Source organism: Nestor notabilis, unplaced genomic scaffold (assembly GCF_000696875.1).
Source record: "Nestor notabilis isolate BGI_N333 unplaced genomic scaffold, ASM69687v1 scaffold4074, whole genome shotgun sequence".
Lineage (NCBI taxonomy): Eukaryota > Metazoa > Chordata > Aves > Psittaciformes > Psittacidae > Nestor > Nestor notabilis.
The window spans coordinates 83,945-99,790 of record NW_009926701.1 but is presented as its reverse complement, the minus strand read 5'-3'; the positions used below and the strand labels follow the sequence as shown (position 1 = coordinate 99,790).

Genomic DNA, 15,846 nt, shown 5'->3' with positions numbered 1-15,846 from the left:
AGGGAAAATAACAACCGTGCTCACAGCCAGTGAAGGTACCTGCAGACCATACTGGGAACCAGCAATCACAAGCTCCTGGGCTGTGCTGGTAACACATCATCCTCCATGGCATGTTGTGGTCAGCAGTGCCCTTGCCCTTACTGAGCCAGAGCTCAGAGAAGGGGAATTGATCTGCTGCCTCTCCAGCACAGCCGAGTAAGATCTGCAGCCTTTGTGCCAGGCACTGAGATCTTGGCTCCTTTGTGCATGCAGAATAAGACATTTCTCTGTAAGAAAATAGAGGGAAACAGCGTATGAAAGGGGGATGTTTCTATCTTGCCAAACAGGAATAGTCAGTTCCAATCACTGTCTCATCTCCTTCTCCAAATCATCAACCAATAACTCTTCTTTTCTTCTGCACTACTTTGCCAGGAATAAAATACCATTTGATGTCAGTCGTGCAGTATTAAGGGGTATTATTTCCAAGGGCAAGTGCAGTGGAAAATGACAAAGGAATGGGAATGTTTGCAGCATTTCTTTGCTTCCAGCTTGACATACAGCAAAATACTGCCCTTACTTTATGTGCTTTGTGCAACCTTATTTACGTGCTTTGTCTGTGTCTGCTGCACCTCTGCTCTCCTTTCCATCTCTGTGGAGCTGCCAGATGCTCTTCTCCTGCCCAGGATTCACCTTAGGGCAGCGCTGATCTGGGTACCTGGCTTTGGGATTGACTCATAATGTAGTTGCAGGTGCCCAAATGAAATGGCTTAATGAGCTCTCTGCATACTATGATGCTGAGTGTCACGGGAGGCTGCTTTAGAGATAGCAGTTAGCTTCCACGCAGTGGTAAGTAAGAGATGAGGCCGATCTTAGTGCCTGTTGTCAATGCCCAAAAGATTGTGTGTTTGAATGTTTTAATTCTTAAAGCAAATGAATCTCTTAATTTGTCCCCTGAAGCATCAGAAAACTCCCTTCCCATTTCTGCTGCTGGAATGAAGCATCCAAATATGGATTCCTGATAAAATCCTGCTAGGTAATAGCTCACTGTGCTGCCTGATGTGCCAAGCATTCCTCACGAGCACTGGCTTTCCTTCCCTCCCTTGGGAGGAACCAAGAGGAAATGGGATGCCTGATGAGATGAAGCATCACAAAAAGGGCAGAGTGATGCAGCAGTGATTCCTGCCTGCACCAGGCCGAAGGGTCCTTGTCTGGTGGAGGTATTTCAAGCCCCCTCCATTGCTTGCGGCCGGCAGACCCCTTCCTTGGGCCACTTGGTCAGCGTGATGTTGGGACCAGCCTTCTCCTGATGCTCTTCAGTGGTGTACGTGGTACCTCCTGTGCTGGCGCCAGGGATGGGGAGCATCTCGCAGCCTTGTTGCTCTGCTTTGGTAGCACAAGCTGCACGTGTCTTTCAAACACAACTTTGACATGAAAGGATCGATTTGATTTTGCCTTTAAATGATGTCTGTGTGTGGGATAACCCAGAAGGCAGTACCTTCACAGAGCCCTGCCTGGGGAGATGGGAGAGCCTGGCAAAAGGCCGGGGCTCGGAGCATGCAGCTTGTGCTGCGTCTTGCATCAGGCTCCTGTGGCTTTTATCAACAAAGCATCATTATTCAATTGCCATTCATCCCTCGGAGGTATTGCAGAGAAATAACTGAGGCTGCTGCCCTGTGATCAGAAGCTCCTGCAGTTGTGTGGCTGCTTCATCAGTTGCTGAATATGCTCAGCAGCGACTGCTGCCCGCGGAAGAGTGTTGGATGGATTGGAGAGGGTCAGAGAGGGCACCAGCGACTTGGGAAGTGCCACAGAGCTGGAGAAACAGCAGGAGAAGAAAACTGAAATGCACTGCACTTGCTGCAATGCAATTGAAATTCTGTGCCCCAGAGATGAGGTTTTCCTGTTCTGTATTCCTGCATCTTGCCTTTCCCAGGAGTGGAAAACCTCTTTGTTGCTAGATGCTCTCTGGATCACCTCTGTCTTTGGGACAGGTTGTATCAATGTGGTGCTCTGTAAATGTAAAAAGCTGAGCTTTCTTAGTTAGCTCTGAGTCCTTCTCTCTCAATACGAGTGTTCACAACCATTAGGAAGATGATCCCATTTATTTTCAAGTTTCTCCTTGAAAATCCTGCAGGAAAATTACCAGATATGCAAAGCTGCTCTCAGATCCCACCCTGAGCTGCATATTCATCACCATGTTTGCCTCCTTAAGCTGCCATAACACTTCTCTTCGTTGTAATCTGTGTTGCTTCAGGTGTTCAGATGGTACTTGGCTCCTTCATTTAAAATGAGGAAAAAGGCCAGGTCTGTAGGAAGAGAAGCCCGGAAGGTGTTGGGTGCACCTTGTGAGATGAGGGAATGATGCTCTGAGCCTGAGTGGCAGTGGGAGGGCAGAGGTAAAGTATATTCAGATGCAGAGGAAACTGGGGAGAACATATGAAGGGCTGCTCCCTTCTGCATAGCTCCGAGCTAAGAGCTTTCTGGAATCTCTCACCCTGTGTCCAGAGGGAAGCGGATGATATCGACAGCTTCATCAATACTCCTTGTCTGTGCAGGGCTGGAGTGTGCTCGGGTTAACCTGCTTCCAGTTGGGCTGCCCTTCCCTGGGAACTGTGTGAAATGATGCCTTGTCTGAGGGAATCATAAACGCTGTTTACTATTGGCACGTTAGTGCCTTAAGGATCAAGATGTGTGTGCTCAGAAAGTCAGTCCTGCGTCTGAAATATTAATGCAGTGGAAGAGCACATACTCTATTTAACAAAATAACTGCTGCACTAGAAGACAAGGAGCTGGAATATTCGGTGCACAGGATGCCGCAGGCATTTCCAGGATGGAGGAGAGGAAAGGATGTGCTTCTGCTGGAAATAAAGGCTACACAGGGCTCTGGTGTGTCAGGGACTCTGCTGCAGCACCGAAGGGAGCGCGGCATCTGCCAGCCCTGGGTTCTGCCATGGCTGGCATTTACCTGCCAAGGTTTGGCTGCCTTTGGTGACAGTAACCTGTAACTGCTTCGGAGGATGAAGGTGGAGTGGACATCCTGCCTGTTGTTCCTGTGTGCTTCCCCGTGGTGCTGAGAACCTGCTTTGCTGTGGTGTGCGTGTGTGATGTAGTTCGTAGTGGCTGCTCAGGCATTGCTGTTGTTCTGCATCTTGTGCTGGTGTTTGGTATCTTGGCTTGAGGAGAAAAAAATGAGGCTAAAGGAAGCCTTTTCTGTGGCTTAGTGGCAGAGGTGATGGAGGAGTTCTGGTTTTCGGATGTGCACACGGACCTTCTGCAGATTGCCCTGGTACCCAGTTCATGATGTGCTAACAGCAGCAATTAAAAGACATTGAGGTGAACGCATTGCGTGAGATATGTGGATGTGAGTGTGTTACAGGAAGGTGCTGGTCCTGCCTCATCCCTTTTCTGCACACAGTAAGCACAGACTCACCAGGGCAGCATTAGCTCCTTCAGGAAACCAGTGTAGATTAAATGGTACTTCACCAGGCTCCGTGTTGCTACTCTGTTGTCAACGTTAATGGCTAAACATTAGTTTTAATGTGCTCCCAGTGTCAAAATCTATTGCTAAATAGCAGCAACAGCAGAGCAGATAAAGCCTTATGGTACAGCTCCCTTCCAGGTTTTCTCTGTGCAGAGTCCCATTTCTGGCTAAAAATAGCTGAAGTTCAAAGGTACTTTCAGAGCAGCAGTAAAATGCACTGGGAATGAGACCCTGGGGTAGCAGTAATGGGGAGGCACAGGGGATGCCACATTAAGCCTACATGGAATAAAAGCAATGAAACAATGCTGTTACCCAGGATGGGCCAAACCGTTCCCGTTCCGCTCCCACTGCACAGGAGAGCAATATTCCAGCTATTCCCTCTTGCTTCTCTTTAGCATTTGCAACCTGCAGCCCGTGTTGGCATGTGGGTTCCAGGTGTTTGAAAGCAGAGTCTTTAGTTACGGTGTGTGTTGTGACAGAGCCGTCCCACGCGCCGTGCTCCCGGTGACTGGCACTGACGTGTTCCAAAGTGATTTGTTTCAGACACACAAAGATAGAATGGGAACAACGGGCCGTGCTGCTGCTGCATGTGGAGGAGGCGTTGTGTTTGTGTTAACTCTTCTGTTTCCCACTGGATAGTTCTGTCCCAGCAGCAAAGTTCATCCCTGCCTCTGCACTGGTGCCCAAGAGCAGAGTGCTCTGAGCTGCGGAACCGTGGCTGCAGGCAGACAGCAAGGGGTTGCCTTGGTTGTGCTAAGCCTGTCTGGGAGGTTCCCACCCTGCTTGTTCTGTTCCCTACATCCCTATTCCCTTGGGATGTTCACAGGAAGGGGAACCGCCTTGGAAAACTCCGTGAACTCCAATAGAGAGGTCGATTCATGGTTGCATTAATCTCGGTGTAAGATCCACCTGTATTAGAGATGTGAGGATGTGAAGTGAGATTCAGTGTTTTTGGGGAGGAGCAGAATCCCACAAACAGCCGGTGCTGGGGCAGGTCCATGGGCACTGGGAATCCGGTACTCGGCACTGCTGCTCCTGCCGCGCTGCTCCAGACACAGGCTGTGCAGGAGGTTATTTTCCTGTCTGCAGGGTACACAGTGGTGTGTAGGACAAGTGATGCTCTGACTACAGTCCAAATCAATATAGGAAGTGGTGAAGTTAAAGATCCCAGAGCTGAAATGGTGATTCCAGAGGCAGAAAATTCATGTTGTGGAGCTGTGCAGGTATCTCATGCCTGGAGCTGCAGAGCCAGGCGTGGATCCCATCTGAATCAGCAGCTGACAGTGGGCAGGGCTGTGTGTTATTCCAGCACCAGTCCTACCTCACCTACAGATACCTGTGGTGCCATCCATACGGGTACCAGTGCCCTCCACTGCTCTGGGATGGGGACTGTGCTAAGGGGACAAAACCAAAAGTGGCTTTTTCTTTTCCCTTGGACAAGCAGGGTTTAGAGAAACGCTTTTCTCAAGCACCTCCTGTTCTGGCTGCCTGAGTCCTCTCCAGCTCTCTGGAGTTTAATGCCAAGTGCAGAAGGAGGGTGATGGATGGGAAAGGGTGTTCCTGAGCTCTCCAGGAGGAAACACATTTCATGTGGCCACAGGAGCTCAGAGCTCACACTGCAAAGGTGGAAACAGCAGGTGAGACTCTTCTCTTGTGAAGGGGCCTGAAGTGACAATAACGTTTATCATTAATTTGGTTTATTTGGAGCTTCTGGAGTCTTGCTTTTGCATTTTTAAAACTGCAACGTTCAAGATGTGGCAGAAACTGTCGTGGCCACGCAGGACATCTCATGATGCTGCTGGTGCCCTTGGTGAGGGGATCCATGCTCGGGGGCACCTTGGAGAGCAGGACTGGAGAAATGATCACAGGTTGAGAGAAAACGAAGTGATCTAGTGAACAGATCAGCAAGAATTGCCTTTACATGTAAGCAAACCAGCATCCAAACGAGACGAGCCTATGTGTTGCTTTGAAGAGGACAGATTGATGGGGTTGAAAACTCAGCTGTGTGCGATTGGGAATTACGGGCACGTCTCCGTGTGCCCAGAAAAGGCATGAGCATGAGTAGACACTTCTTAAAAAATTAACTCACGGAGGAGAAAGGGGAAGCGGAGAGAAATGACCATAAATTATAAATGAGGCTTTGCAAAAATCACAAAGGGAGAAGAAGGACATTGGCACCCAGCAGCGTCTGGAATAACAGACGGGAGCTTGTCTCTGCAGCGAGCAAGGGGGATCTCGACAATAGTGTGTGCTGGTCGTGTGGGTAGAAGAGGCAAAAAGAGAAGGCGTTTGCTGAAAATACTTCTGCCCTCTATTAAAAAAAAAAAGCAGAGGATGTTGTTATATCACAGAAGGAGGAATAAATTGGTTCCGTTCCAGCGGGAATTTGGGAGTTTGTTAGGCAGCGATTACGAAATCTAAAGTGTTGATTTTTGAGGCAGCAGGTCCGGTAATTTGCATGTAAGTGCTTGAAAAGAGCTGGCCACGGGTTCTGTGGCATCAGTGCTGATCCTTCATGGGTCTTGCGGAGTTTCTAGGAGGAAGGAGAGCGTGTGGAGCTGGAGCAAAGCCAGCCCTGGAGAGGGACTCAAGTTGGAGCTTCAGGAGGGCTGTGAGGCTGGTATTCAGCATCAGGCTTAGAGAACTGCGTCTAAGCCATAATAACTTTATCTCTCTTGATAAGATTACAAATAGGGCCAATACAGATAATAAAGTTGGTGTAATCATATGGCTGCATGTTTCAGGGCAATTTAATTAAGAAATTGCCAGCATACAAACCAGATCAACACAGTATACACTAAAAAGATTAAATCCAACCCAGAAAGTATTACAAACCAAGAGAAGCCACAGCCATTTGGGCTGCCATCACGGTTCCTGTCTTCATCTCCCACCCATGCCTCTGCCTGTGCTCGCTGGGTCTCTGCCCTTTGGCTGGAGAGCAGGGCACAGAGGAGGGGGAGAGTGAGGGATAGGGCAGACCAGCCGAAAACACGCTGCCAGCAGAGGTGTGAACAAGCAGATGATAAAGGGCGCTATGGGGAATAGCGAAACTGCATCAGATGCAAGCGCAGCATGAGGAGAGCAGCAGCAGTGCTTGATTTGAACCTGGCTGGAGGTAGAAGTCCCTCACAAGATGTCAAGTGTTGCGGACTGTCAGATCGGCTTAAATCAGTGCTGCAAAGTGGGAGTGCACCCCGGGGTGCAGCAGCCTGGATGGGAGGCGCTCCCCATCCTCAGGGAAGGAGCATCCCTATCTGTGCTGCCCGGCAAGCCTATTGGGGACTTCGGGCCTTGTGAAGGGAGATGGTCCCAACCCTCCCCAGGGACATGTTGGTAAATACACAGAGGAGCTGTGAGGAGCAAACCCTCCATGGCCAGGGCGAGCGGGGCTGCTGCAGCTGAGACCAGCCTTGTCCATGGCTCCCAGTGGTCCTGGCAGCTGCAGCGGCTCCCACAGAGACGGGATTGTCTCCTCTCGCCGCGCAGAGAGCGCTGCAGAAGTTGATGTATGCAAACTCAAATTGCATTTCATAGCTCTGCTTTGCCCTCTCTATGCTTTAAGGTCGAATTGCCAGAACCGTGCTGCCTCCGCCACAATCCTCTGTATTACAATTGGTTTGATATAGATAGAAATGATCCGTTTATTTACTTTTATTGATGAGCCTTCTTACAGTAGCGCGTGAGCTTCCAATGCAGAAGTCTGCAGTTGCTATGTGAAAACAGGCTCTTTCTAAGCTCCCCTGCACAGAGAGGCTTGTTTTTAAAGCACAAAGTATTAAGGTAGACTTCTTGCCTTCTAAAGGGGTTGTTTTCAGGCACTAGAGCAGAGAACTCAAGTGAAAATGCCTGTGCTGTAGCACTTTGTAAAGCATATTCACAGGCGTAGAGATATTCTCTTAGTGCAAATTGTGGTGGCTGTTGATGACCAGGCAGGTATATCCAGGGGCAGTGTTCTTGTTCCAGGCCATGGGTTTACAGATGGGTCAAGGTTTTGTCTTTCCCAAGGCTTGTCCATGTGGTAAAATGGGAGCTGGCTGTGCCCTCATCCCACTTTATCCCGGTTTCCTGCACGTGGATCTTCTGTTGGCTGGTTTTTCCCGTGTATCTGTGATAACTTGGTTGTCGGTTGCTCCTTCAAACACACGGGACCTCTGACGGGGCTGTGCCACCCCCTCCCCTGTGCCACTTGCCCTTCCCCTGCCTCAGAGCTGCAGCTTTCAAGCTGCTCTGCGGGGGGAAAGAGATAACCCCCAGGGCTGCTGCGAGCAGCACGCCAGGAATAATCACTGTGCTCTTGCTACGGTGTTAGGATGATAAATACACATGTAAATGTAGAAAATACCAGAGATAAAACGGGTGACAAATGGGCTGTGCTACCTCCACTCCCCGAGAGGGAATGAGATGCTCACTACATACTTGCAAAGGCCAGGGATGATTTTAAGCTCTGCTTTTATAACCATAGGATAATAAGGCTGCATAAGGAGCCGTGTAGCTTTAAATTATAGCAAATGTAAGTTATTTCTTTACCTTAATGTTCATAAATCCAATCAGGTGCATAAATAAAGGTGAGAGGTGTTTTACACAAGGCTGAAGCTTCGCCGCCTTTTAGTGCTGACGTTTGGACATCATTTATGGCCCAGCTGAGTGCCATGGAAAAGAACACTAAAAATTATTACTGTTCAAAATCTTCCTTTTCCATCTTCTCAGAAAAAGCCCACAGACTTTTTAGCCTCTGAATCCAGCGGCTGTGGCTGTGTGTGAGTGGGCATCGTGACATGCTGCATTAACTCACCCGAGGGAAGAGCCTCGTGGCTGAGGGAAGGGTGGGTGAGGCTGGCTGCCTGCTCCAAGGGGTGTCACAGGGAAGGAGCGAAGCTGGAAAGCTCTGGCCATGTCTCTTTTAAGGTTTAGCTCTCCTTCATTTGACTCTCCTTCATCCACAGCTTCTCCCATCCCTGCCCTGCCGAAGGGTCCAGCCATCACCCACCTTCCTGCACTCTCTGTGTGAACCTGCACCACCCGAGCATCGCTCCAGGCAGGAAGCAGGAACTCCACCAACCTCCCAGGCTGACTCTGCACGTCTGCCCCTCGCATTGCTTTTGTCATTTCCTATTTACCCATCGCTGTCTGCTAATGGCTGAAGCTGAAGCTTTGGGCTTTCCTGCTCTGCCTGCAGCAGGTCATGTGTTCTAAAGGCAGGAAGACGAGTCAGGGAAAGGTGTTTGACATTATTTATCTTGGCTGATTTTGCTCCATTAAAAGAAATTATTGCGTAGTCACATTTATGCAGACAAATATAGCTCTCTGCAAATTTAGCTCCAAGTTCACACCACAGGGAAAAAAATTGTTCCAGAACATGCTAATGGTAATTTAATAGTTTAAAATTGCAAATCTGTGATCTGAAATTATAATATTACAGTGCCATTGTGCTGTGAGGCAATCAGAAATGGAGATTCAGAGCAAACATTTGCATAAGAATAGATGCTGTGCATGTCTGGGCTCTGGATGTGAGCATTAAGTAGATGCAGTCTTTCCCCCTCTCTTCACATCTCCTCTAAGAGAAGAGCTGGGTCAAAGTTAGAGGTTTGAAGGGTTATGTCTGTGCCTCTGCAAGTCCCAGGATTGCTTTGTCTGTCAGTGCTGGTGTGACAAGGACATCTCCATCACCCTCATCCATGGGTAAACCCCAGCCGTGCCTGAGGCTGTGTGAAACATGGTGTGTCCCTCATGGGAAGAGTCTCCTCTGGGCGTCCCTCAGCTCTTCCCCGAGGTCCCTGAAAACTTTCCTTTGGTATAAATATATCATCTGGAAGGGTTTTTACTGCTCAACTTCCCTTAGGAATCCTTGACAGAGGAGAAGGGGCTCTGGCTCGGGATCCACGTGGTCCTCATCCCTCTGTGTGTCGGAAAACGTTAGATTCCATAATGCACAATTATCAGGTAATTTACTTGTGGGAGAAATTTCTTCCAAATCTTTGGCACTGTCGGTTGGCTCATTTCCTACAGAGTGAAGTTTTATACCCCTTATATATTATATTCTTCTGGAAGTGGAGGAACTGCGGACTTTGGTTTGTGTATGCGCATCTGGTCCCTCATGATGCCATCCTGTCTCTGCCCGAAGCTAAATAACCCTGATCTTCTCAGTCTCTCCTGCTACGGAAATGGCCTGATAACAAATGCTGCTCTTCTCCTGCTGCCTTTATTCCCACTGGATCTTCCAGGGGCTGCAGGCAGTGGGATGCAGCAGAGAGTGTGAGGATGGACCATTCCTCCCGCTAACGGCAAGTGTCAGAACCTCTGTGAGATGCAAATGCTCCTCACCTTGGGCTTTCTCCCCATTTTCTCCTCCCATGTTGGATACGTTCATCAGGGGATGTGAGATCTTACTGCAGATGGGTGTTGGATGCACAGCCACAGAGCCTCTTGCTTTTGGTAACTTCAGTTTTGCCTTTTTCTTCTCTTTTCTTCTTTTCTTCTGTTTTTTTTTTCTCTTCCAGAGTCGGAAACACGCCAGCAAAGTTCGCCTCTATTATATGCTACATCCCATAGATGGAGGCTGTCCAGCTAAAAAGCTCCGGTCAGAAAACGTGGGTATAATTGAAGTCCCTGTTTACTGAGCTGCTTTGTGAATCATTGACTTTGTGCTACAGGATTTTTTCTGTTACAGCCACAGGTACCGAGAGGTAACATTTAGATCAGCTGAAACGCTGAGTAACTGGAAAGGATTTTATTAAACTCTACAAGAAATATTACGTGCATCAGCACCGGTAACTGCGTTTGTAGTTACTCAAATGTTCATAGAATCCCAGCCTGGTTTGGGTTGGGAGGGTCCTTAAAGCTCATCCAGTTCCACCCAGGGACACCTTCCACTAGAGCAGGATGCTCCAAGCCCCTGTGTCCAGCCTGGCCTTGTTGTTGGGGTTTTGTATTGTTTGGTTGGTTCTACTGTTCTCAAGCAGAGGAAAGCCCCAGGGGCTTTGCATGGAGAAGATGTATTACAGGCATCTGCTCAATGTGCACTTCAGTGGGGAGGGTCAGAAAGAAGAATAGGATTTGTTGGAGCAAGTCCAGAGGAGGCCACGAGGATGCTCAGGGGCTGGAGACAGGCTGAGAACATTGGGGATGCTCAGCTGGGAGAAGAGAAGCTGCTGGAGACCTCAGAGCAGCTTCCAGTGTGTGAAGGGGGCTACAGGGATGCTGGGGAGGGACCTTCATCAGGGACTGTAATAATGGGGCATGGGGTGATGGGTTCAAACTGAAACAGGGCAAGTTCAGGTTGGAGATAAGGCAGAAGCTCTTCCCTGTGAGGGTGCTGAGGCGCTGGCACAGGTGGCCCAGAGCAGTGGTGAATGCTCCATCCCGGGCAGTGTTCAAGGCCAGGTTGGACAGAGCCTTGGGCAACACGGTCTAGTGTGAGGTGTCCCTGCCCATGGCAGGGGTTGGATCTGGATGATTTAAAGGTCCTTTCCAACCCAAACCATTCTGTGCTTCTATGATTTTTGGTTTGTCTCTCTTCTGACTGATTTTCTCTGGGAGCTGATGGAAACGGGTCCAAAAGGCCCCTCACAAGGTTTGTGGTCAGTCTGCAGATTTAGAAATTGGCAGTTGGGTTCCTCAGTTGCGTTCAAATAAACAACTGAACACAAGGAAACTGGACCAGCTCACAGCCATTTGTCAGGCAATAAAAGGAGGCTAAATTTACAAGGGACTGATTCACAGTGAATTATTCATTCAGCTCTTTCCAATATTCTGGGTTTGGTGAGAGCGCAGTTGATGAGGTTCCCAGCAGATAGCATCCAAACCATTTCAGATCTATGGGACTGTGACTGTGGCTTAATGCTATCAATATTTAGGAAGATATCTTCTAATTAAAGGGAGAAGCATGCAAGTTTTGCCAAAGGAATCTGAAAGCTCCTTCATGCAGTAATTAAAACTTTAGTGGAACTTTTATGTTGCACACAGGGTAATTTCAGCTGCAAACTACCCCTTAACAACAGAATCTCACAGTATTTTTATGGAGTTATTAATTACAGAGTGTGAAAGGTACAGTAGATGTGCACATATAGACTTGGAACACGGTGCTCTAATGAGATTCATTACATCTAACAAGAAACCACACAGCTGCACGTCCACCTTAGCACAAGGATGTGGTGGACAGAGAACCAAAGAGCCCTCAAACACATCAAAGCTGAACGACTTCCCATCTCCTTTGTGAAAGGCAACGGTGAGAAGCTGCTGCAGTTGTAGAATCTGAGTGCCAGAGGCTCAGAAACAGCATTTGCTGCCTGACCTTTCACTGAGGAAAAGGGTTGTTGCTGTTATTTGAGGACTATAAAAACACTCTGCATTCCCACAACACCCGTTATCCTTTCACAGTAAGAAGTAGGAGGCTTCTAGAATTAGTCTTGCACTGGGTAACGACTCGGTTGTTGGGCTGTTCATTATGGGTTGATTTTCTTGGGGGGGAAGGGAAAAAGCTCAAGTCTTTGGTGACCTTTGATTTTAAATTTCCTCTTAACATTTCAGCTGGAAATAATCCCAGAAGGTGCAGCCTATGTCAGGACCCCACTGAAATGAGGAATCACGTCCTCGAGTTCAGAGTGAATTGGTTTTAACAAGCCTGTTCTCACTACCTTTAAAACCCAGAACCCCCAGTTACCACCAGGACAGACACAGTGAATGTTTCTGATGTGCTGCAAAGCATGATTTTGGGGATGGGAGAAAAGCCTTCAAGTTCTTTCTAGCCCTACTTGTACTATAAGGTGTTCTATAGCTTCCACCAGCATCATCTTCCTCAAAGAAGAAAGGGGTTTTAATAGCAAGGAGGAATTGTTTGAGGGAAGGGAGCAGGGTGTTGAGTTGTGCTACTGAGGGTAACATGGGCTGCTGGAGGTGGTAGAGCCAAGAGCTGTGCCCCTCTGAGCTGCACATGGTGCTTTGGGAGGTTCAGCTTCAGTTCCCGGTCAGGAAAGAAGCAGGTTTAGTGGTTTAGTGCACGCTGCAGCGTGAATCTTCAGCTGAAACTGAGATGAAATGTCTGGGTTTCGGGCCAGCGTTTGTACCATGTATTTTGTACCCCCTCATTGGCCTCTGTCACTGCGGCAGGGACCGTGGGTCGCATGTTCACCCTGTCAAACACAACCTGGCTTAACTTTGGGCTGCCTTTTCTTTGGAGGTCCTCAGGGGCTCTGAGCCGTGCTGAGTGTTTCAGATTGAGATAGCCATAAACTGGTACAGGCTCCAAAATGGAAGTGGTCTAAATATTCTACCGAGTGTTACAGAAAATAGCTCTTTAACAGCACCACCACCTTCACACCAGAAATTAACTCAAATTTAGCAGATACTTTGCAGTGCTGTGTTCCATATTGGTACGTTTCAAGGGTTTGGATAATCTTTTCTCCTTGGTAAAACCTAGGAAATGAAGACAGCAGGATTTGTGGAATAAAAATCCCTACTTTTCCCGAGGATGGCTTAAGGAACACCCAGGAAAGGGCTGCAACCGCCTGGTCCTGTGTGAGGATTATGCCTTTTAGCATCTTGTTAACAGGCATCTGAATAACTCAAGTTAATTCTGTTGGATGTATGAGGCTTGCTTTGAAGTTTATGATGTTACAAAAAGAAGCCCTATAAATCAGGCACGGCTGGGAGAGGGGGGAAGATGAGCTCTGTCAGCGTTGGGAAATGGGTGCTTGGTCTCTGAGCCTGTGCTGTGTCTCATTGTGCTCCAGTCTGAGGCCGTTTGCCCCATCAGTGCTGCACCTCCACAAAGGTTAGTGAGAAGGGGTCATCTGGAGATGATTGCCAAAACAAAAGGTATTCCTTCACGTCGGGTGGCTTTGTGCAGCTTTGGGTCAGAGAGCTGCTCGTGTGGGTTTTATGGAAGCTAAATTGAGAAGTTGGTGCCTATTTACTGCTGCTGCTTTAAACTGAGCTGGCGTGGGAGCAAGGGAAGCGTTGAGGGGAGCTGGATGAGAGCCACATGGGTGCAGAGCATCCCTGGAGAGCTCGGCTGCGGGTCGGCCGAGCCCTGTGCCCCAGCATGGGCATGCTGATGGATGTTATTTTACCAGCTGGCTGCACAATGCTGTCAACACGGTGTCATTCAGTGGGTGACAAAAGACACCCGGTTTGGGTTCCCCTGGCTGGTAAAACAGCCGCTGACAAATGAGAAGGCATAATTACCCTTCAGGATACAGCTCCTGCAGGGAGCTTGGGTGGTACAGGAGGGAGTGCTACAGCCTTGGGTCAATGCTGAATCACATTCAAGCCCAAACATCTCCTGCATCCTGCCAGCAAAGAGCAGCATTTGGTGTATGAAGAACGGCTGCTGTTGGAGAGAGAAGGTCTGTTGTGTTTCATGCAGAGGTTGGGACTCTCAGATTGAGAATTAAGGATGCCCCCATCCTCCCCAAATCCCCAACCAGGCTTCAAGACACTCGCCCAGAGATTTGGGTGGACTCAGATAAGCTGTGTAGCAAACTGCATCGGTGTGAACCTTGGGCTCTGCACGAGGGGTTTAGGCGTGTTTGAGGGGGTTTAGAGTCTTTCCATTTCATTTCTTAACTGCAGCCTATCTGGGACAGCAGGTTGTAAAGGGAAAAGTGTCACTGAAGAGCAGAGCTGGCAGAGGAAGAGCCCCTGGTGCATCCACACCGAAGTGTATCAGCTTTTCAAACAAACTCTGTTGGAGGCTCTTTTATATGTTACCACCGCAGTTGATCAATAGACTCTGGGAATTCTTTACTCTGCTCTTAACTTTCAAGTGACTTCCCTTTGAAGACATAAAATATCTTGAGAGAAAGCTATTTAAAAGAAGTGCAAATTACAGTCGGAACAGTACTAATCACCTCCGGAGATTTCTCCCTGAGGTTTAAGTTGATTTGCAGTTAACAACAACAGAAAAGCGATGGAAATCGGTCCTTTTTCTAACTGTGCTTATTTTGGGGGAGAAAATGACCTTAAATAGTGGGAGTTGAGGAGCTGGGCTCTTCGTTCTGTGTCTGAATAAGAGCACGACATTTGTGAAAGCAAGATTGCAGCTCCTAAACCAGATAGTTTTCTGTTGTGACTGTACGCAGGCAATTGGAATATGTGCTTTCAAACAAAAAAGAGAGCGTACAACTGTCTCCACATGTCCCTGGGGGGAGTTTTGCTTTGTAGAGGGGCCAGATCTTGCCCAGGGAATGAGAACTACCTGCAAGGAGCAGGTCATTTCCCACTTTTGCTCTGCACAGGGGAGTCTTTTCAGCAGAGATCACTTATACGTTGTGCAGATGGGCTCTCCCTGGCTGCTCAGCTCCTCCCTGCTGCCTCTGTTCAGCCCAAACCCCCAGTGGAGCAGGGAGAAATCCCAGTGGATGTGTCTATGCCTGGGAAGTGGTGGTGGTCACCTCGTAGCTGACACCAAGGATCTCACAAGAGGTGTCCCCTTTGCACCAAAATGTCTCATTGTACAGATCCTCTAAAAGGGCGATGAGCCGTAGCTCGGACTTTGCTTTAGGCAGCATCAGCTTCTGGGATGTGTTTTTTACTGTTGTGTGCAAAGTGGCTGGGACTTTAATTATTGCCTTTTTTCTTCTGACAGTGTTCAAGAGCTCAAAATCCATCTCTAGGAAAGGAGCAGAATGTAAATGTGGGGTTTAGGTGCTTTGGTCCTTTTTCATTTTGTGCAAACCCTGCAGTAAGTGTGCTTTCCTGTCTTTAATTTGCCACGAGGCTGCTCGTGCCTTCAGGTTTGTTTTGTCAGCAGCTGGTAGTAAATTATTGCTGTGAGGTATGAACCTGGTTCCTCTGCAGAGGCCAGCAGACATCGTGGAACTGATGCTTGATCAGGACTGGCGACAGGCAGGATGTGATGGATGAGCCTCATGGATGTGGGATGAGCTCCTGCACCGGGAGTCAGAGGCAGCACTGGGAGGAGGCAGGAGTGAGTCCAGGGGAGACAAGGAAGGGAAACCCCTTGTAAACCATGATCTTGGCATAACAGCCTGGATTCCTCTCTCTTCTTTCTCCATGCCTGTGCTTGCTGGACTTACACACCTCTTGTTTTTGTCTGTGTGCTTGTCTCCATGCAGGGCAGTGACGGTGACTCGGTGGATAAGAACAAATGCTGCACACTATGTAACATGTCCTTTACTTCGGCAGTGGTGGCCGAATCGCATTACCAAGGGAAAATCCATGCCAAAAGGTTAAAACTGCTGCTGGGTGAACAACCAGCACTGAAGAGCACAGGTAGGTGCAGGCGATCTGGGGTGGGCTCGCTGCGCAGCATCATCACGGCAGCACATGGGTAGCGGGCGATGACCCCCGGCAGAAGCAGCTCCTCCTTTGTGTCGCTGTCATAACAACCTTTAACAATCACTGATGCTCATTACTGCCTGCTCTGT

General features: G+C 48.6%; 1 protein-coding gene across 1 annotated transcript in view; it reads left to right on the top strand.

Annotated features, from left to right (window-relative positions):
• Positions 1-15,846, top strand: part of ZMAT4 (zinc finger, matrin-type 4) — a 31,519-nt gene that overhangs the window by 2,448 nt on the left and 13,225 nt on the right. The window contains exons 2-3 of the mRNA XM_010013665.1: positions 9,958-10,047; positions 15,535-15,691. Of these exons, the coding sequence (XP_010011967.1) occupies positions 9,958-10,047; positions 15,535-15,691 (247 nt within the window). The remainder of the gene's footprint in view (positions 1-9,957; positions 10,048-15,534; positions 15,692-15,846) is intronic.